This window comes from Erinaceus europaeus, unplaced genomic scaffold, assembly GCF_950295315.1.
Source record: "Erinaceus europaeus unplaced genomic scaffold, mEriEur2.1 scaffold_464, whole genome shotgun sequence".
NCBI classification, from domain to species: domain Eukaryota; kingdom Metazoa; phylum Chordata; class Mammalia; order Eulipotyphla; family Erinaceidae; genus Erinaceus; species Erinaceus europaeus.
Genome location: NW_026647606.1, coordinates 39,903 through 61,724, shown reverse-complemented (window position 1 = coordinate 61,724; position 21,822 = coordinate 39,903). Strand labels below are relative to the sequence as shown.

The 21,822-nt window shown below is 43.5% G+C and overlaps 1 protein-coding gene across 1 annotated transcript in view; it reads left to right on the top strand.

The window, feature by feature from the left end:
- Positions 1-11,905: 11,905 nt before the first annotated feature.
- LOC103115800 (beta-1,4 N-acetylgalactosaminyltransferase 2) overlaps positions 11,906-21,822 on the top strand; it is a gene marked incomplete at its 3' end in the record, with an annotated part of 46,961 nt that continues 37,044 nt past the window's right edge. Inside the window, exon 1 of the mRNA XM_060184156.1 lies at positions 11,906-12,161. Within this exon, the coding sequence (XP_060040139.1) occupies positions 12,148-12,161 (14 nt within the window). The remainder of the gene's footprint in view (positions 12,162-21,822) is intronic.

Genomic DNA, 21,822 nt, shown 5'->3' with positions numbered 1-21,822 from the left:
GATAAAGAAAGGATCCTCAAGGCTGCAAGAGAAAAACAAAGAGTCACCTACAAAGGAAAACCCATCAGATTAGCAGCAGACTTCTCCATACAAACACTACGGGCCAGAAGAGAATGGCAAGATATCTATTGAGTGCTCAATGAGAAAGGGTTTCAGCCAAGAATACTATATCCTGATAGACTGTCATTCAGACTAGATGGAGGCATCAAAACCTTTTCAGACAAGCAGCAGTTGAAGGAGTCAACTATCACCAAGCCTGCCCTGAAAGAAGTTCTGAAAGGTCTCCTATAAACAATCAGACCACCACAAATAGGACATATATCAAAACACTCTAAAACTCTACAAGAATGGCATTAAAATATCTTCAATCTTTGATATCAATAGATGTCAATGGCCTGAATTCACCTATTAAAAGACACCGAGTAGGAAGATGGGTGAAAAAACACAACCCAACAATATGCTGTCTACAGGAAACCCACCTAACTCAACAAGACAAACACAGACTTCAAGTGAAAGGATGGAAAACTATCATACAAGCCAATGGCCCACAAAAAAGGGCAGGAACAGCTATTCTCATATCTGACATGATAGACTTTAAAATAGATAAGATTAAAAAAGATAGGAATGGACACTACTTAATGCTCAGAGGATCAATCAAGAGGACTTAACAATTATTAACATCTATGCACCCAATGAGAAGCCATCTAAATACATCAAACTTCTACTGAAAGAGCTACAGCAATATATTAACAGCAACACAATCATAGTAGGGGACTTCAACACCCCACTCTCTCAACTTGACATCCAGGCAGAAAATCAATAAAGACATAAGGGAGCTAAATGAAGAGATAGATAAACTAGAACTATTGGACATTTTCAGAGTCATTCATCCCAAGAAACTGAAATACACATTTTACTCAAATCCACATGGGTCATTCTCAAGGATAGACCATATATTAGGCCACAAAGACAGCATCAGCCAATTCAAGAGCATTGAAGTCATCCCAAGCATCTTCTCAGACCACAGTGGAATTAAACTAACACTTAACAATCAACAAAAGATTAGTAACAGTGTCAAAATGTGGAAGCTCAACAGTACACTTCTTAACAACTTCTGGGTCAAAGAGGAAATAAAGGAAGAAATCAAAATGTTTAGAGACTTCAATGAAAATGAAGACACAAGCTATCAAAATATTTGGGACACAGCTAAAGCAGTCCTAAGAGGGAAGTTTATAGCTATACAAGCACACATTAGGAAACAAGAAAAAGCACAAATAAACAGCCTGATTGCACATCTTAAAGACCTAGAAGAAGAACAACAAAGGAACCCTAAAGCAATGAGAAGGACAGAAATCACTAAAGTTAGGACAGAAATCAATAACATTGAGAATAGGAAAACCATACAAAAGATCAACAAAAGTAAATGGTTTTTCGAAAAAGTAAACAAAATCGACAAATCTTTAGCCAGACTCACAAAACAAAAAAGGGAGAAGACCCAAATAAATCAGATACTAAATGAAAGAGGAGATATCACAACAGACACTGCAGAAATTCAACATATCATGCGAGGCTTCTATGAACAACTATATGCCACCAAGCTAGAGAACCTGGAAGAAATGAATGATTTCCTAGATACCTACCAACTTCCAAAACTAAGTAAAGAGGAAGTGGATAACATGAACAGGCCCATCACAGCTAATGAAATTGAAACAGTTATCAAAAATCTCCCCAAAAATAAAAATCCTGGACCAGATGGTTTTACAAATGAATTCTACAAAACCTTCAAAGAAGAACTAATACCTCTACTTTTAAAAGTCTTCCAGAAGATTGAAGACACTGGAATACTCCCTGCCAGCTTCTATGAAGCTAACATCACCCTGATACCAAAAGCAGACAGGGACACAACCAAAAAAGAAAACTACAGACCAATATCTCTGATGAACATAGATGCAAAAATATTGAACAAAATTCTAGCCAACCGGATACAGCAGTATATCAAAAAGATTGTTCATCATGACCAAGTGGGGTTTATCCCAGGCATGCAAGGTTGGTTTAATATACATAAATCAATCAATGTGATCTACCACATCAACAAAAGCAAGACCAAAAACCACATGGTCATATCAATAGATGCAGAGAAAGCCTTTGACAAAATACAACATCCCTTTATGATCAAAACACTACAAAAAATGGGAATAGATGGAAAATTGCTGAAGAGAGTGGAGTCTATATATATCAAACCTACAGCCAACATCATACTCAGTGGTGAAAAACTGGAAGCATTTCCCCTCAGATCAGGTACTAGATAGGGCTGCCCACTATCACCATTACTATTCAACACAGTGTTGGAAGTTCTTGCCATAGCAACCAGGCAGGAGCAAAGAATTAAAGGGATACAGATTAGAAGAGAAGAAGTCAAACTCTCCTTATTTGCAGATGACATGATAGTATACATGGAAAAACCTAAGGAATCCAGCAAGAAGCTTTTGGAAACCATCAGGCAATACAGTAAGGTGTCAGGCTATAAAATTAACATTCAAAAGTCAGTGGCATTCCTCTATGCAAACACTAAGAAGAAATTGAAATCCAGAAATCAATTCCTTTTACTATAGCAACAAAAACAATAAAATATCTAGGAGTAAATCTAACCAAAGAAGTGAAAGACTTGTATACTGAAAATTATGAGTCACTACTCAAAGAAATTGAAAAAGACACAAAGAAGTGGAAAGATATTCCATGCTCATGGGTTGGAAGAATTAACATCATCAAAATGAATATATTACCCAGAGCCATCTACAAATTTAATGCTATCCCCATCAAGATCCCAAGCACATTTTTTAGGAGAATAGAAAAAATGTTACAAATGTTTATCTGAAACCAGAAAAGACTTAGAATTGCCAAAACAATCTTGAGAAAAAAGAACAGAACCGGAGGCATCACACTCCCAGATATCAAACTTTATTATAGGGCCATTGTCATCAAAACTGCTTGGTACTACAACATGAATAGACAGACTGACCAGTGAAATAGAATTGAGAGCCCAGAAATGAGGCCCCACACCTAATCTTTGTCATCTAATCTTTGACGAAGGTGCCCAGACTATTACATGGGGAAAGCAGAGTCTCTTCAACAAATGGTGTGTTGGAAACAATGGGTTGAAACATGCAGAAGAATGAAACTGATTCACTGTATTTCACCAAATACAAAAGTAAATTCCAAGTGGATCAAGGACTTGGATGTTAGACCAGAAACTATCAGATACTTAGAGGAAAATATTGGCAGAACTCTTTTCCTCCAAGTCTCTGATTGTCAGAGAAATGCAAATAAAGACAACAATGAGATATCACTTCACTCCTGTGAGAATGTCATACATCAGAAAAGGTAACAGCAGCAAATGCTGGAGAGGGTGTGGGGTCAAAGGAACCCTCCTACACTGCTGGTGGGAATGTCAATTGGTCCAACCTCTGTGGAGAACAGTCTGGAGAACTCTCCGAAGGCTAGAAATGGAACTGCTGGTGGGAATGTCAATTGGTCCAACCTCTGTGGAGATCAGTCTGGAGAACTCTCCGAAGGCTAGAAATGGAACTGCTGGTGGGAATGTCAATTGGTCCAACCTCTCTGGAGAACAGTCTGGAGAACTCTCCGAAGGCTAGAAATGGACCTACCCTATGACCCTGCAATTCCTCTCCTGGGGATATATCCTAAGGAACCCAACACATCCATCCAAAAAGATCTGTGTACACATATGTTCTTGGCAGCACAATTTGTAATAGCCAAAACCTGGAAGCAACCCAGGTGTCCAACAACAGATGAGTGGCTGAACAAGTTGTGGTATATATACACAATGGAATACTACTCAGCTGATCTTGGATGGACCTTGAAAAATTCATGTTATGTGAAATAAGTCAGAAACAGAAGGATGAATATGGGATTCTCTCACTCTCAGGCATAAGTTGAAAAACAAGATCAGAAACAAAAACACAAGTAGAACCTGAAATGTAATTGGCATATCACACCAAAGTAAAAGACTCTGGGGTGGGTGGGTGGGGAGAATACTGGTCCATGAAGGATGATAAATGACATAGTGGGGGTTGTATTATCAAATGGGAAACTGGGGAATGTTATGCATGTACAAACTATTGTATTTACTGTTGAATGTAAAACATTAATTCCCCAATAAAGAAATAAATTAAATTTTAAAAAGTGGTGCAGATACAGATTTGATAGTTTGCGTGGAGATGGTATGACATGTGTATTTGATTTCTAACAATTCCATGCGCCTGGAGTCATGCTCACAATTCTTTCCTGCTTTTCTCCAGACACCTACTATCAGATATTTAAGAATGGGCATATTAGGCTTCTGTGGTTCTGCAGTGTTTATCATTTGAGGAACCCTTTTGTCTGGCTGAATGGATCTACAGACATGGCCTTAATCCTTCCAGAGGCCTTTACAAAGGGATGTGATTGGCACACTTGTTGATTCAGTCTTTGCTCCAAAGTAATGTGGTAGATTACAATAATGGCCACAAATTCCTCCCATTGTGTGCCCACAGAAAGATGGATTCTGTTTGTCATGCTTTTAATCTGGGTTTAGCCAGGTGGCTTGCTTTATGTAACAGTGTCTTGACAAAAGTGATGAAAGCAGAGACTTAAAACAAAGGGTTTTATCTGTTCTTTCTAAGTATAGGTATGTTCCTATCACCTGTGAAGAAGTCAGCTGGAAAATGGGAGGGAGGCCAGAGCAGAAATCAGTACTTCTTACTGAGTTACCTTTTACCCCTCAACCTGGTCTAGGGTATTCTTAGGTCACTCAGTGTTAGACAGTCAGACTTGGGGGTGAGATTCTCTTATGTCATTCTTCCCCAGCTCCAGCTGAGCCAAGAGAGCTACCCTGAGAGAATCATGAGAAATAATATATTTCTTGAGCTTGGGAGATAGCATAATGGTTAGGCAAACAGCTTTCATGTCTGAGCTCTGAGGTCCCAAGTTCAGTCTCCAACACCACCATGAGCCAGAACTGTGCAGTGTTCTGGATAGGAAAAACAAACAAACAAACAAAAAAAACACATACTCATCTCCAGGCTGGCTTTTTCAAATATAGACCAAGAGGCAGAGAGAGTGAAAAAGACCATAAACTATTGGGAGCCATAATGAGACTGCACATCACGCCCCTAAGATGGCGCCGGCCACGTGGTGGCTAAACCAGTAAAGTGGTAAATCCAACTGAACAGACTGCGTGCTGTACACGTGAACTGTTTTATGATTGATAGAAGGCTGCATGATCTCTGAATGCTGTATGCTTGCTTAATGCCCATTGGCTGACTATGTAACAGTGAAAGGTACTTAAGGTGGCCATAAGAAGGAAATAAAGGAAAATTGAGGAAGGAGACTCTGGTGTCCATGTCGTTGTTGCGGGTCGACAGCGACAAGTGGTGCCGAAACCCAGGAATCTCAAAGCGGTCTGTGAGTAAACCGAAAGCTAGTCAAACAGACTAGGGAGCTGCGAGAAGTGCAGGATTGTGATCACAGGTTAAGCTGCTTTGAAGCAGGGAGTCACCATGGGAGGCTTTCAGTCAAGCCAGCGCATGGAGGGAACTATTAAGAAATTACTGAAGAGTAATGGGACCCCCATTAAGATGGGGACCATTAGGACTTTCATGTCGACGGTAGGAGAGGTCGCTCCATGGTTCCTGGAAGAGGGACTTCTTACCATCCCGCAATGGGAGCACCTTGGAGAAGTTTTCAGAAAGATAGAGGACAAGGAGGGCCCCCTGAGGCTGGGAACTTTGGGATTGTGGACCCTGATCAAATCCTGTCTAGTAAAGAGGGGAGAATCAGCAGACGCCTGTGTGGATCCCGGAAAGGCTGACCTGTGCTGTGACGCATAAAGATGACTCCCCCACATGCCCTGCTGATCATGATGATGGTGATGATGACGGCCAGGGCACAAACGCGAACCCTGTGGAGTCTGGCCCGCGCGTGGCCATTCCCCCTGCCAGTGACCAATGAGTCCAAAATCCTGCCAGCCTTCCTGTCCACAAATGCCTCCACGGGACTTCCTACAGTGCCTTTCAACCCGGCCACAGGATACTTCAATACCACAGACTTTCTACTCCAAGGGACTGTCTGCTTTCAAGCCCCCGGGGTCTCGGCAGACTCTGTCGGACCCTGCGTGACGCTTTTGAATCAGACCCTGGGACATTTCTCCAATAGCTCTGGGCGCCCCTGGGCAGTCACAATGACTTCTGCCACTGTCCTGCGGGTCTGCCCTCATCGGGTGTGCAACTCCACCTTGCAGGTTCCCTACCTTTAGCAACAGCTATTTTGGAGGATATAACTACTCCTTTGTCAACGCTACGCAGGGTGCCCCAGTCAACCCTTGGCAAGTGTGGCTGTTCTGCACCTCGGGCGGGGGTTGCTCGGACATTTCCCCTTTCCCCTTTGTACGGGGGGCTACGTGGAAAAACTGCACCTATTCTTATACTTCCGGAGAGACGTTTGAAACTAATGTTTCTCCTTCTGAATGCAGTGCTACATTGAACTTCCCCCCTACACCTGTATGTGTACAGCCCCCATTCATGTTCATTGTTCATGCTTCGGTTAATACCACTCGGCTGCCTTGTAAGTCAGGGAGATGTAACCTGACACAATGTTGGAACGGTATGGGCACAGCTGTAGTGGCCAGGGTACCCACTTATCTCCCTGTACCCACTAAGATAGAGGAAGGAGAGTTAGAGATTTTGCTCCGCCCCAGGCGAGATTTTGGCATTACAGCGGCAATTGTTGCTGCCATTGCTGTATCTGCCACCGCCGCAGCGGCAGCAGGCATTTCCCTAGCTACCAGCATACCTACTGCAGAAGCTCTAAATAATCTCACCGCATCCATGGCTGAGGCCTTACAAACCAACCTAGCTGTTGTTCAACACCTCAGAGCAGGTATCATGATTGTGAACCAAAGGGTAGACCTTCTCCAAGAGTCAGCTGAGCAAATAGAGGGTATGCTGGCTGCTCATTGCGTGCAGAGCATGCCTGGAGTGTGTGTCACCAGTAAGGCATGGGTCAATAACAGTCTGGCAGCTAATCACTCCAGGCGATTATCCCTGATGCTCAATGGCACCTGGTCCGCTGAGTTTGACACGCTGACCAAGACCATGAGACGCCAAATTTTCTCCATTAATACCACCAAAGTGCAGATTGCCACGGCAAAAGAGTTTGCCGCTTATGTGCTCTCAGCAGTCTCCCACCTAAAAGAATGGGCTGGAGTAGGGGTCCTCGGGACAGCGCTTGTGGGTGCCATCATCCTGGGCCTTTACTGTCTGTGTCGTCTCAGAGCACAGGCTCGAGTCGAATGACAAATTATGGTCCAGGCCATGTTGGCTATGCAAGGTGGAGAGACCCCTCAAATCTGGCTAAGCATGCTGGACCAGTAGCCAAAGACGGGTAAGTTCCCTGGGGTTCCTATACCAACCTAAGACAGGTGGCGTGCCAAGCTGCCCGGCCGCTGAAGACGGGTAAGGGTACAAACAGTCTGGGACAACCTAAGACAGGCATGGTCTACTGCTCATTTTATTATATATAAACAGGGGAGCTGTCGGGAGCCATAATGACACTGCACATCACGCCCCTAAGATGGCGCCGGCCACGTGGTGGCTAAACCAGTAAAGTGGTAAATCCAACTGAACAGACTGCGTGCTGTACACGTGAACTGTTTTATGATTGGTAGAAGGCTGCATGATCTCTGAATGCTGTATGCTTGCTTAATGCCCATTGGCTGACTATGTAACAGTGAAAGGTACTTAAGGTGGCCATAAGAAGGAAATAAAGGAAAATTGAGGAAGGAGACTCTGGTGTCTGTGTCGTTGTTGTGGGTCGACAGCGACAATAAACATGAAAACTTCAGTGTGATGGAGGCCAGGCTTGAACCTATACACATAGCAAAGGAGCACTATCCAAGTGAGCTAGTTTGCCAGCCTGATGGTTCATTTACGTCATAAAATTTGAGTTGAGAGTAGTTTTCTAGGGAACAAGAAGTGACTGATGAAGGCTGAATCTTTTAGGAATTGTTTTTAATTTAATTTATTTTTTGGTAGGACAGAGAGAAATTGAGAGGCAAGGGGCAGATAGCAAGAGAGAGACAACTGCAGACATGTCTCACTACTTGTGAAGCTTCCCCTTTGCAGATAGGAACTGGGAGTTTAATCTTAGTTCAAGTTTGATATCATGTGTCCTCAACAGGGTACACCACTGCCTGCTCCCCCCAAATCACTAGGCTACCTACCTCCTCAGTCTTTTTTTTTTAATGATTTAAGAGAGGGACCAGAATGCCACTTTGCTGTGGCATATATAGTGCCAAAGTTTAGATTTTTGGGTACACAAATTAGTTATTATGGAAAGTCAATACTTATTTTTTTGAAAGCTTTATGCATTAGTGAGAAAGATAGGAGGAGAGAGAGAGAGAGAAAGAACATCACTATGGTACTGCTGGGAACTGACGTCCAGACCTCATGCTTGAGAGTCCAGTGCTTTATCCACTGCTCTACCACCCGGACCACAAGTCAATACATGAAGTATGGTTTTTTTTTTTCTCTTTCTTTCTTTTTGTCTCCCCCCCCCCCCGCCAGCTGGGGTCTTGTGCATGTGTAATTTCACTCCTGCAGGGCTAGGGCTACTTTTTCCCTTTTTTCTTTAACTTTTTCTCTTTTTCTTTTGCCTCAAGAGTTATCGCTGGGGTTCAGTGCCTGCACTACAAATCCACTGCTCCTGGAGGCTATTTTTCCCCTTTTTGTTGTCCTTATTATCGTTATTGCTATTGTTGCTGCTGTTGGTGGTGGATAGGACAGAGAGAAATTGTGAGAGGAGGGGAAGACAGAGAGGGGAAGAGAAAGATAAGATACCTGCAGACCTGCTTCACTGCTTGTGAAGTGACTCCCCTGCAGGTGGGGAGCCAGGGGCTCCAACCGGGATCCTTGCACAGGTCCTTGCACTTCACGCCATGTTCACTTAACCTGCTGCACTACTGCCTGGCTCCCACTTTTTCATTTTATTTATTATTTTTTTCTAAAGACAGTCATTAAAAAATTATTTATTTATTTTTCCTTTTGTTGCCCTTTTTTATTGTTGTAGTTATTATTGTTGCTGATGTCATCATTGTTATATAGGACGGAGAGAAATGGAGAGAGGAGTGGGTAACAAAGAGGGAGAGAGAAAGATAGACACCTGCAGACCTGCTTCACCACCTGTGAAGCGACTCCTCTGCAGGTGGGGAGCTGGGGGTTTCAACTGGGATCCTTAGGCCGGTCCTTGCGCTTTGTGCCACCTGCGCCACTGCCCGACTCCCCACTTTTTCATTTTTTTAATTTTCAGAAAAAGAAAGGCAGAAATTGGGGCCAGGTGGTGGTGTACCTGGTTGAGTGCACATGTTACAGTGTGCGAGGACCCAGGATTGGGCCCCCATTCTCCACCTGAAGGGGGAAAGCTTCAGGAGTGGTGAAGCAGTGTTGCTGTTGTCTCTCTGTCTCTCTCCCTCTCTATCACCCACACCCTTCCCTCTCAATTTCTGGTTGTGTCTATTCAATAAATAAATAAAGATAAAATATAGCTACTTAAAAAATAAAAGAAAGGCAGAAATAGGAGACATCACAGCATGTTGGCGCCCACAGTCCAAAACCATAGCTCTCAAACAGCTCTCCTCCTATGCAGAATCTATAGAGCAGAGCTGAGCAGCAGCCCAAGGGCCAGTGAGAACCTGAGGCTTTTAGAAAAGGAGCTGTGCAACTGGCATGTAGATATACCCCTCAGCTCAGACCCCAGCAGACCTCAAGAGACCATAATACCTGGGACTAAAGTGAGCTTGCTCCATTTTCCAAAGAATGTCAATTTATCCACCCCATCATCTGGGGCCCTAGTTGGGGAGTCCTGGGATTCCCACACAAACACGATGAGCCTAGACCTCGAATAGATCCTTCTCTCCCTTATCACTGGTCATCTCCATCAGGAACCCTATGGGGGCCCTCATAGGACCTGGCCCTCAATTTGGATCAACAATGGTAGGGAATGTTCCATCCTCTAAATGGGGCTTGGATAATACACTCTTATCTACCACCTGAAGGAGATGGGTCCTGAAATTGGTGCAACTCGGAATGTTCCTGCTGATGACCACAGAATGCAAGTTCAGACCTACAGGGATGTAGAGGATACATAGGCTCCTATGCTGAATATGGGCCCCAGATCAAATCGATGGTGTTTACAGTTGACAATATTTATATACTTTTCCCACATTTTGGAGCTACTCTCTTCCTTGATCCAGCTTTCTAGCCCTTTTTCCAGCCATGACATCATCTCCCCAGACCTGGGTTCACCTGCATATCAGATGTTAGGCTCAGGCAAAAACTAATAAAGTCATGGGCCCTTAGGAATACACCTGAAATAGATCTACTAGCTGTTTCCAAAACAGAGACCCCTAATCTTCATCTGCAATATCCAGCCTTTAGGTTCATGACTAATCAACAATCTGTATGGTTTTATATGTTAACTCATTTTTCAGCCACCAGGTTCCAGATGCTACCATGATGCCAACCAGACTTCCCTGGACAGATGACCCCACCAATGTGTCCTGGAGCTCTGCTTCCTCAGAGCCCTGCCCTACTAGGGAACAAGAGAGACAGGCTGGGATTATGGATCAACCTGTCAATGCCTATGTTCAAAGGGGAAGCAATTACAGAAGCCAGACCTTCCACCTTCAGCACCCCCTAATGACCCTGGATCCATATTCCCACAGGGTTAAAGAATAGGAAAGCTATCAGGGGAGAGGATGGGATATGGAGCTCTGGTGGTGGGAACTATACCCCCTCTTATCCTATAGCCTTTTCAGTGTTTCCATTTTTATAAATAAGTAAATTAAAAACAATTTTAAAAAGAATGTCAGCTTACCATAAGGTGGAAATGTGGGGTAGATAGCATAAAGGTTATGCAAAGAGGCTCCAAAATCCCAGGTTCAGTTCCCCACACCACCATAATCTAGACCTGAGTAGTGCTCCAGTAAAAATAAATAGGGGAGAGAGTAGATAGCATAATGGTTATGCAAACAGACTCTCACACCTGAGGCTCCAAAGTCCCAGATTGAAGTCCCCACATCACTATAAGCCAGAACTGAACAATGCTCTAGTAAATAATAATAAATAAATAAATATTTTTAAAAGGTTCAAGTGGCAAAATATAATATAATATAATATAATATAATATAATATAATATAAAGGAGAAGGGAGAGAGAAGTGGGAGAATCAAGGAAAGCTTGGATTTGGGCAATCAGGAAGGGCTTGCTTCCAGCCTCTTTTTTAAAAAAAAAATTTTTTTTTATTTATAAAAAGGAAACATTGACAAAACCAACCAGCCTCTTTCTAGAATCTTGTCCTGATGGACCAGCAGGGACAGAGCGTGCAGAGGAAGCTTCTAGTGCCCTCTGCAGCATACCAAGCCCATCTTTTATTTTAGTATGCATCTCAAGGGACGTCCTCTCTTGCCCCAAGGCCATGTTATATCTTGGGACCCTGTTTCACCGCCCACCTTCTGACTGTACGGAAGTTTAGGTAAAAGGAGAGTCCAAGGGTTTCTCTGCAGAGTTCTCCCCAGTGCCACGAGTCTGCCCAGAACTGCGCTCAAGGTGCCACAAAGCTCGACGGGGCTCCGGGCTATGGAATCACTCCCGCAAGGCTCGAGGATTCTCCACTTACTACTTATAACTTTGCCTAGGCTCCCCCACCGCCACCCCAAAAGTGGGAGCTGATAACTGTCCTCACTACTGACAGCGATTGTGACGAGTAAATGGCACAGGCGTGAATAAAGTGCTCAGCACCCCGGGGACTGCAGCCACTGCGGTCACCTTGGCGGGCTCTGGGCCACGCCGGGGCGGGGCTGCTCCCCGTGGGTGGTTCTCTAGGCCCCTAACATCAACAAAAATGCCTGGAAGGACTCAGTCGGAGATTCAGGAAGCAGGAGGGGGTAGGCGGTGACGCCAACTGGGACCGGCCCAAACTCGTGGGATTCCTCCAAGTGGCCTGCGCCCGGACGACCTTGCAAGGGCGCTGCCAGGACCTGGCAGTGCACGGGGCTGTTTGACCAGCTCAGCTGGCAGAGGCGCAGGCTCCGGGATGACTTCCACCTGGTGAGTGTCTCTGGAGTAGAGAAATGTGGGAGCTGAAACTTCGCTAGCCAGGTAAAGGGGCGCGGGCGCAGGAACCCAGGGCTAGAGTGAGCGAGTAAACGAGCGGGGGCGGTAGATCTCCAAATTAGACCCCACAGGTCAGGATAGGGAGATAGGAGAATAATTATGCAAAGAAAGGCTTCATGCTTGAGGAACCAAAGGTCCCAGACTCAATCCCCCATACCACCTTAAGCCAGAGCTGAAGAGTGTTCTGGTAAATAAATAAATAAATAAATAAACAAATAAACCTTGTTTTACCATAATCTGTTAAATAAACAAACAAAGCCCGATATATCCCAGAGTGGGTGGTTAGGGCAGCGCAGAGGGCGCGACTCCTGGAGACACAGGTGGGGAGCCTCTGCTAGTTCGCCCACTTTGTGCCCCCAGGAGACACCGGGGAAACGAGGAAATACCACCCGAGGGTGCTTCTAGCGGTGGGGTTTGCGCGGCTTGGATCACGCGAGGGAGGGATGGGGTTGGCGCTGGAGGTTGGAGACCAAAGGCTCTACTCTTGATCCTTTTCGGGCAGCGCAGGAGCTGAGACATTTATCTTTCCGTAGCTTCAGAAGACAGTCCAGAATTTGGGGAGGTGATTTTTCAGGTCCAGGAGCACAGGAGTGCTTCTGTATTGTAGTTCTCCTCCCTAACGAGCATTTCAGGAGTAGCGTATTAATCACTGGAGGGTGGGGGGCGGGGGGGGGTAGGTGGGTGGGTGGGAGGGGGCGGGAGTAGACTCGGAGGCCTAATGAAGGATCAGAAATATATTTTGTGCCTTTTTATTACCTACTCCCCCCCCCCCCAACTAGAGTAATCATTAAAAATGCTGGCAAGCTGCAAGGAAATGACTGGTAGAGCGTGGGTTTGCTTATTTGTGGCTTCTGGGTCATCCCCCCCTCTTATATCAACTAACTAAAATGAATCTTGTAGAAAAATTTTTATTATATTTATTTATTGGATAGAGACAGCCAGAAATTGAGAGGAGGACGGGAGATAGAGAGGGAGAGAGACAAAGACACCTGTAGACATGCTTCACCACCCGCAAAGTTTTCCCATTGCAGGTGGGGACTGGGGGCTTGAAGGCAGTCTTTGTGCACTGTAACATGTGCACTCAACCAGGTGTGCCGCCACCTAGCCTCTAAAATGAATCTTTTATTTTTATTTATTCATTGTTGGATAGAGACAGAGTGAAGTTGAGAGGGGAGAAGGAGATAGGGAGAAAGAAAGAGCACCTGCAGCCCTGCTTCACCAAGAAGGAAGCTTTCCCCCTGCAGGTGGAGACCCGGGGCTTGAACCCTGGTCCTTAAGCATGGTAACATGTGCACTTAATCAAGTGCACCACTGCACAACCCAAACTGAAATGAATCTTAATAACTAACTAACTAAATAAAAAGAAACACTACCAAAGTACTCAGCACATGCCTTTTGGTGATGGGTTCCCTGTCCACACAGCACAGCAAATGACCCAGCAGAGAGAGAAAAGGAGGAACAAAGAGAAAAAGAAAAGAAAACACTGGCAAAGAAATTATCCCCTAAGTGGTCAGAGAGGTGGCGCAGTGGATAAAGCATTTGACTCTCTAGCATGGGGTCCAGAGTTCTGCTCCCCGCAGCACAAGTACTGGAGTGATGTCTGGTTCTTCTCTCTCCTCCTATCCTCATTCATAAATAATTTTTTTTAAAAAAGGAATCATCCCCTAATAACACAAAACCCATTAAGGTAATATTTTATCAGTTCTAGACTGAAGCATGAGCTGAACAGAGGCTGTGGCAATGACACGTTCCTGGTTATGTCTTTATGTCTTTCATTTCAGAGGCTCCTTCACTAACTGCCACACAACCCTGCCCCCATCCATTCTTTATAGAGTGGCTGGTATCAAGCTCCAAATGAGTCCTGGCACCAGGCTCCAAAATTGGCAAGTCCTGAGCAAACTTGACTGTTCCTTCACATATGGACAGCTAGAACAGCCACAAAAGGTCTTGTGTTTATTTGTTTTTGCCAGGACACCGCTCAGTTCTGGCTTATGGTGGTGCAGGGGATTAGACTTGGGGCTTCAGAGCCTCAGGCATGAGAGTCTTGTTTACTACTTTTATATCTATAACTATATAGGTGTCGTTCCCCTCATCCCCTATGGATTTCATGCTGGCAAGATTCTGCTGGTGCTTGCAGACTTTTTTTTCTTTATTGGATTAATGGTTTATAGTCAACAGTAAAATACAATAGTTTGTACATGCATAACATTTTTACATAACAATCCAACTCCCGCTAGGTCCTCCTCTGCCATCATGTTCCAGGACCTGAACCCCCCACCCCACCCCCACCGCCCCCACCCCAGTCTTTTACTTTGGTGCAATACACCAACTCCAGTTCAAGTTCTGCTTTGTGTTTTCCCTTCTGATCTTGTTTTTCAACTTCTGTCTATGAGTGAGATCATGCCATATTCTTCCTTCTCTTTCTAACATGATATCTACAAGCTCCATCCAAGACAGAGTAAAGAAGGTGAATTGACCATGAGCCTGAGACTTTGGAGCCTCAGGAATAAGAGTCTCTTTGCATAACCATTATGCCATCTACTCCTGTTCACGTTTCTCAGTTTTCCACATAACAATTGAACCCCTCTCTCTGTCCTCCTCTGCCATCATATTCCAGGACCTGAACCCTCCCCCTTAACCCCAGAGTCCTTTACTTTGGTGCAATACCCAGTCCAAGTTCTGCTTTGTGTTTATTGTTCAATTATTTATTTATTTTTTTTCTCCAGGGTTATCACTGGGGCTCTGGGCCTGCACCAGGAATCCACTGCTCCTGGAGGCTATTTTTCCCCCTTTTATTGCTCTTGTTGTTTACAGTTGTTGTTGTTCTTATATTGTTGTTGCTATTGCTGTTATTTTGTTGTTGGATAGGACAGAGAGAAATCAAGAGAGGAGGGGAAGACAGAAAGGAGGAGAGAAAGATAGACACCTGCAGTCCAGGCTTCACCGCTTGTGAAGTGACCTCCCTGCAGGTAGGGAGCTGGGAGCTTGAATCAGGATCCTTGCACCAGTCCTTGAGCTTTGCACCATGTGCGCTTAACCCGCTGTGCCACTACCTGGCCCCCCCATTACTATTATTTTTTGTAATTGGATTCATTTCATTGAAGATGCCTTTAAAAATTAGATGGAAAAGAGTCATGCCAATATTTTCTTCTAAGTATTTGATAGTTTCTGGTCTAACATCCAGTGGGTGCTGAAATCTCCTACTATTACTATGTTCCTCTTAGTGTATTGCTATAGTTCTTTCAGTAGATGTTTGATGTATTTAGATGGTCTCTCCTTGGGTGTATAGGTGTTAGTAACCATTAAGTTCTCTTGATTGACTTATCCTCTGAGCATTAAGCAATGTTTATCTTTATCTTTTAAAATTTTATTTATTTTAAGGTCTGTTGTATCAGATTGAAAATAGCTGTTCCTGCCTTTTTTTGTGGTCTACTGGCTTGTATGATAGTTTTCCATCCTTTCACTCTTAGTGTGTGTTTGTCTTGTTGAGTTAGATGGGATTCCTGCAGACAACATATGGTTGTGTTGTGTTTTCTGATCCATCTTCCTACTCTGTGCCTTTTAATAGGTGAATTTAGTCCATTGACATTTACTGATATTATAGAATGGAGATATTTTAATGCCATCATTCTAAAATTTTAGAGTGTTCTGATATATGGCATGTTTATGATGATGTGATTATTTATAAGAGACTTTTCACAACTTCTTGCAGGGCAGGGTTGGTGATAGTTGATTCCTTCAACTGTTGCTTGTCAGAGAAGGTTTTTTTTTTTTTTTAAGAATTTATTTATTCATGAGAAAGAGCCAGGGGCTCGAATTGGGATCCTTGTGCTGGTTCTTGCGCTTTGTGCCATGTGCGCTTAACCTGCTGCGCTACTGCCCAACTCCCAAAGTGTATAATATTTCTTTTGGGGAGTCAGGCTGTAGTGCAGCAGGTTAAGCGCAGGTGGCGCAAAGCACAAGGACCGGCATAAGGATCCCGGTTCGAATCCCTGCTCCCCACCTGCAGGGGAGTCGCTTCATAGGCAGTGAAGCAGGTCTGCAGGTGTCTATCTTTCTCTCCTCCTCTCTGTCTTCCCCTCCTCTCTCCATTTCTCTCTGTCCTATCCAACAACGACAACAACAATAATAACTACAACAATAAAACAAGGGCAACAAAAGGGAATAAATAAATAAAATAAATATTTAAAAATATATATATATTTCTTTTGAAGTCATTCCATATGTCTCTGCTATTTTCAGTTTCTCTTAATCTCTTTCTGAGATCTCTTCTTTCTTAGTTTTCTCTAGTTCATCCTCAACCTTGATAATTCTGTTTTCTGCCTCATGTATTCTATTCTCTCTCCCCTCTGTTGTTTTCTGTAGCTCAACTACTTTGTTACCCTGTTCTGATATGGTATTAGTTTGTTCAGTTAGTAGTGCTCTTAGCTCAGCTATTTCAGCTTTTAGCTAGTTACCTCGAGATAGTGTTTTCTTTCAGAGTCTCATTTGCTGTTTCTTCTTTCAAATTCTTTCCTCACTCCTGTGACTAATACCTCAATTAGTGTTTGGGTCTTATTCACATTCTTAAGTGCTTCTACCTTTGGGGGAGTTTTATCTGAGCTTTTGTACTGGTTCATTTTGTGACAGGGTCCCCACTTCCTTAGCATAACTGACTCCATCTTGACCTGAACCTGAAACTGTGCAACTGCTTTACTTGCCGAACAAGAAGTAGATCTTAGTGTCCTGTAATTATTGATTTATTGTTTTTTGTTTGTTTTGTTTTGTTTTTCCTCCAGGGTTATTGCTGATGCTCGGTGCCTACACGATGAATCCACTGCTACTGGAGGCCATTTTTCCCCTTTTTGTTGCCCTGGTTGTTTTATCCTTGTTGTAGTTATTATTATCGCTGTTATTGATGTCTTTGTTGTTGGATAGAACAGAGAGAAATGGAGAAAGGAGGGGAAGACGGGGGGGGGGGAGAAAGACACCTGTAGACCTGCTTCATTTTCCCATATAACAATACAACCCCCACTAGGTCCTCTGAATCCTTCTTGGACCTGTATTCTCTCCACCCACCCACCCCAGAGTCTTTTACTTTGGTGTGAAACGCCAATTCCATTTCAGGTTCTACTTGTGTTTTCTTTTCTGATCTTGCTTTTCAACTTCTGCCTGAGAGTGAGATCATCCCATATTCATCCTTCTGTTTCTGACTTATTTCACTCAACATGATTTTTTCAAGGTCCATCCAAGATCGGCTGAAAACGGTGAAGTCACCATTTTTTACAGCTGAGTAGTATTCCATTGTGTATATATACCACAACTTGCTCAGCCACTCATCTGTTGTTGGACACCTGGGTTGTTTGCAGGTTTTGGCTATTACAATTGTGCTGCCAAGAACATATGTGTACACAGATCTTTTTGGATGGGTGTGTTGGGTTCCTTAGGCTATATCCCCAGGAGAGGAATTGCAGGATCCTAGGGTAGGTCCATGGTTCTTTATTTTTAACCAGAGCACTGCTCAACTCTGACTGATAATGGTTCCAGGGATTAATCCTGGGACCTCAGACATTAAAGTTGCTTACACAGACAGTCATTATGTTATCTCCTTGGCCTTGCTATGATTAGGAACCATTTTAGCAATCCAGTATTACCATTTAGATATGTTTTTTCATTTTTTTTTGTACTGTAAAGACATATTTATTTTGCCTCCATGGTATTTCTGGGGCTTGGTGCCTGCACTACGAATCCACTGCTCCTGCAGGCCATTTTTCCCCATTTTTGTTGCCCTTGTTGTTGTTGTTGTTATTGTTGCCATTGATGCTGTTGTTGAGAGGAGTAGAAGATTGAGAGGGAGAGAGAAAGATACCTGCAGACCTACTTCATCACCAACCCCCCTGCGGGTGGGGAGCCCGGGGTTCAAACCAGGATCCTTATGCTGGTCCTTACTCTGCGTCATGTGCGCTTAATGAGTTTTTAAAATTATTTTTATAAAGTGTTGTATATTTAAATTTTTTTCTTTATGGGGGTACTAATAATCATTTACAGTCAACAGTAAAATACAATGGTTTGTACATGTGTAACATTTCTCAGTTTTCTATGTAACAATTATTCAACTCCCCTAGGTCCTCCTCTGCCATCAGGTTCCAGGACCTGAACCCTCTCCCCCATCCCAGAATCTTTTACTTTGGTGCAAAGTGACCCAGCCCAAGTTCACGCAAACATTGTAAAAATGTTCTGGTGTTTATTTAAATGCTGCACTTCTAGTTTCCTCCTTATGTTTCCAAGCTATCAAGGTGCCATGGTTTACAAAAAAAAACCTCTGTGGAGGGCTGGGTAGTGGCACATCCAGTTAAGTGTACATATCACCAAGCACCAGGACCCAGGTTCACTCCCCACCTGCAGGGGGGACACTTCACAAATGGTGAAGCAGGTCTGCAGGTCTTTCTCCCTCTCAGTCTCTCATCTCTCCTCATATCTCTCTGTCCTGTCAAATAAAATAGAAAGGAAAAAAAAAAGTACCACTAGGAACAGTGAATTCATATTGCTAACACTGAGCCCCAGTGATAAACCTGGTGGAAAAAAAAGTTTTGTAATAAAGTGCACAGAAATCATGAGATTCCTTTCACTAGATGAAATGAAGGACTTGGCAAACCACCTTGTCTGAAGAGACAATTTGAGCTCAGGGCCATCCCTGGTGGGGTGAAGGAGCCCCTGGGAACAATGAGGGTTGCCATCTTTGGTCTTAGGACCCAGGTTCCTATTCTAGTTTCTGCCTATCCTAAAACTGCATACCTGGAATATTAGAATCACTAGCACATTAAAAAACCTTACCTAGACCATGCAGTGGTACACCGAGTTGAAAGCACATATTAGTATATACAAGGACCAGGGATCAAGTCTCTGGTCTCCACTCTGGGGGTGGGGAGCTTCACGAGTGTTGAAGCAGTGCTGCAGGTGTCTTTTTCTCTCTTCTCTTTCTTCTCCTTCTCCTCCTTCTCCTCCTCCTCCTCCTCCTTTTTCTTCTTCTTCCTCCTCTCTTTCTCTCTCTCTCTGTCTCTCTCTTTTGCCTTCAGGTTTATTGCTGGGGCTCAGTGCTGGCACTATGAATCCATTATTCATTTTATTGCAAAGGGGATGGGGAGATAGAGAAGGAGAAAAATGAGAGAGTGGGGGTAGATAGCATAATGGTTATGCAAACAGGCTTTCATGCCTGAGGCTCCAAAGTCCCAGATTCAATCCCCACCCCACCATAAGCCAGAGTTAAGCAGTGTTCTGAGAGAGAGAGAGACCTGCTTCACCACTCGTGAAGCAGGCCTGCTGCAAACAGGCTTTCATGCCTGAGGCTCCAAAGTCCCAGATTCAATCCCCACCCCACCATAAGCCAGAGTTAAGCAGTGTTCTGAGAGAGAGAGAGAGACCTGCTTCACCACTCGTGAAGCAGGCCTGCTGCAGGTGGGGAGCAGGGGCTTGAACCTGGGTCCTTTTGTGGCCTTTGCTCTTAGTAGTAGTGTGGGTGCCCCACTTCCCTCTCTCCTCTATCTGCCCCTTCTCTCTCAATTCATCTCTGTCTCTATAAAAAGAAAACAAATAAATTAAAAAAAAAAAACTTGTCCCTGGCTTCAAGGAACAAGTTGCTATTAGCTGTTATGGATGACTGGCTCATTTCCTTATTGCTCAAGGAAATTAATTGGATTTTGACAATCAAACAAACAGAACAAATATTTAATCCTTACTTAAGCATATACACAGTGTGATTTTAAGCATAGAAGATATATTTGAGAAAAGGTCAATATCTGATACAAATTTAACCATTGACTCTCAGCATCACATCCTGACTTTGATCTTGGCATCTCATGTGCTAGAGTAATGCAGTGGTTCTCGTTCTTTCACTCTCATTGTGGTCTCTCTCTCTCTCTTTCCTTCTTTCTGCCTCTCTGTGTCTATCTAAAAATAAATTCAGAGATTTGGGCGGTAGCTCAGCTGGTTAAGCGCAGGTGGTGCGAAGCTCAAGAACTGACAGAAGGATCCTGGCTCAAGGACATGAAGCAGGTCTGCATGTGTTTATCTTTCTCTCCCCCTCTCTGTCTTCCCCTCCTCTCTCCATTTCTCTCTGTCCTATCCAACAACAACAACAATAATAACTACAACAATAAAACAACAAGGGCAACAAAAAGCAATAAATAAATAAATATTTAAAAAAAATAAGAAAAAAAATTTAAAAAATAAATGCATAAGGGACCAGTTGCTGGTACACTTGGTTGAGTACACACATTATAGTGTTCAAGGACCTGGGTTCAAACCCCTGGTCCCTGCTGGTGCTCACGTGGGGTGGCTCCAGCCAGAAGGTAAGCCACCAATCTTCCTTCACTAGCTCAAGGGCTCAGTGATCCAGAAAGGAAGAGTCGGGGAGTATTCTGGTACAAACACTCAATTTATTGGAAGGTGGGTTTGGGTATATATAGAAAGTTAAACAAAGAACATTTTTCAAATAAGTCAGAAATTACAGGTTTCTTAAAGGTCAGCTTGCCCCTATGGTAGGGGGCTGGTATGACAAGAATTGATGCAATACATAAAGGTCAAGACAATTAGTCTCCATGATGCAAGCAACTTAATTATCCAAAGGTATTTGAGAGAAACATAGGGGTTAAACCAGTAGGGTGAGACAGAGAAAAGATTAACAAAGCTTGATGTAAATCATAGATATCAAAAGACACAAGGAAATGAAAGTTTGGAGTTTTTCCTCTGTCTGGTGTTAGGGAGGTGTATGACGGAGTGTGTTTTCATTTGTGATCAAAAGGTGAAGTGGATGTGTGAACTTTGAGTGACTATCATGAACTTTGAATGAACCTTAAAGCAGACAGCCATGTGGCCTGCTTGCAGGGAGAAACTAAGTGTGAGAGGCCTGTAGGATTTCTGTGAGCTTGAGAGATTAATAAGGAGAAACAGAGTCTGGGAAACTTTTCCCTCTTGGCTCTATGAGGAGAGAGGCTAACAAGTGGGGTGTCTTTCCAAACCTCCATCCAAGGATGGGGAGAGCTTCCCTAAGCTCTACCAAGCTTTCACATAGTCCTACAGGTCCCCCACCTGTAAGGGGGAAGGAAGTATGTGGAAACTTCACAAATGATGAAGCAGTGCTACTTCTTAGGGACTCTTTCCTTCTCTCTCAATTTCTCTCTGTCCTATATAGTTAAATGAATAGAATTAAAAATTCTATTAAAAATTCAGCCACTGAACATTTTTTTTTTTGTAATCTTATACCACGTAGTTTTTATTGACTTTGTCACTAGATGCTGTCCCTAACTAGACAGGTTTGGTGACTCAGACTCAAGTGAAGACTAGTCTGGTAAGAGAATTAAACCTGATAAGGATGAAACAAAGATCTATTAGTTTTTCTTTTTTTCCTTTTTTTTTTTTTTTTTTTTAACCAGAGCTCTGCTCAGCTCTGGCTTATGGTAGTCCAGGGGATTAAACTGGGATCTTTGGTGCCTTAGGCATGAGCCTTAGGCATGAAAGGCTTTTTTTTTTTAAAGATTTAAAAAAATATATTTATTTGGGAGTCGAGCAGTAGTACAGTGGGTTGGTTAAGTGCAGGTGTCTCAAAGTGCAAAGACTG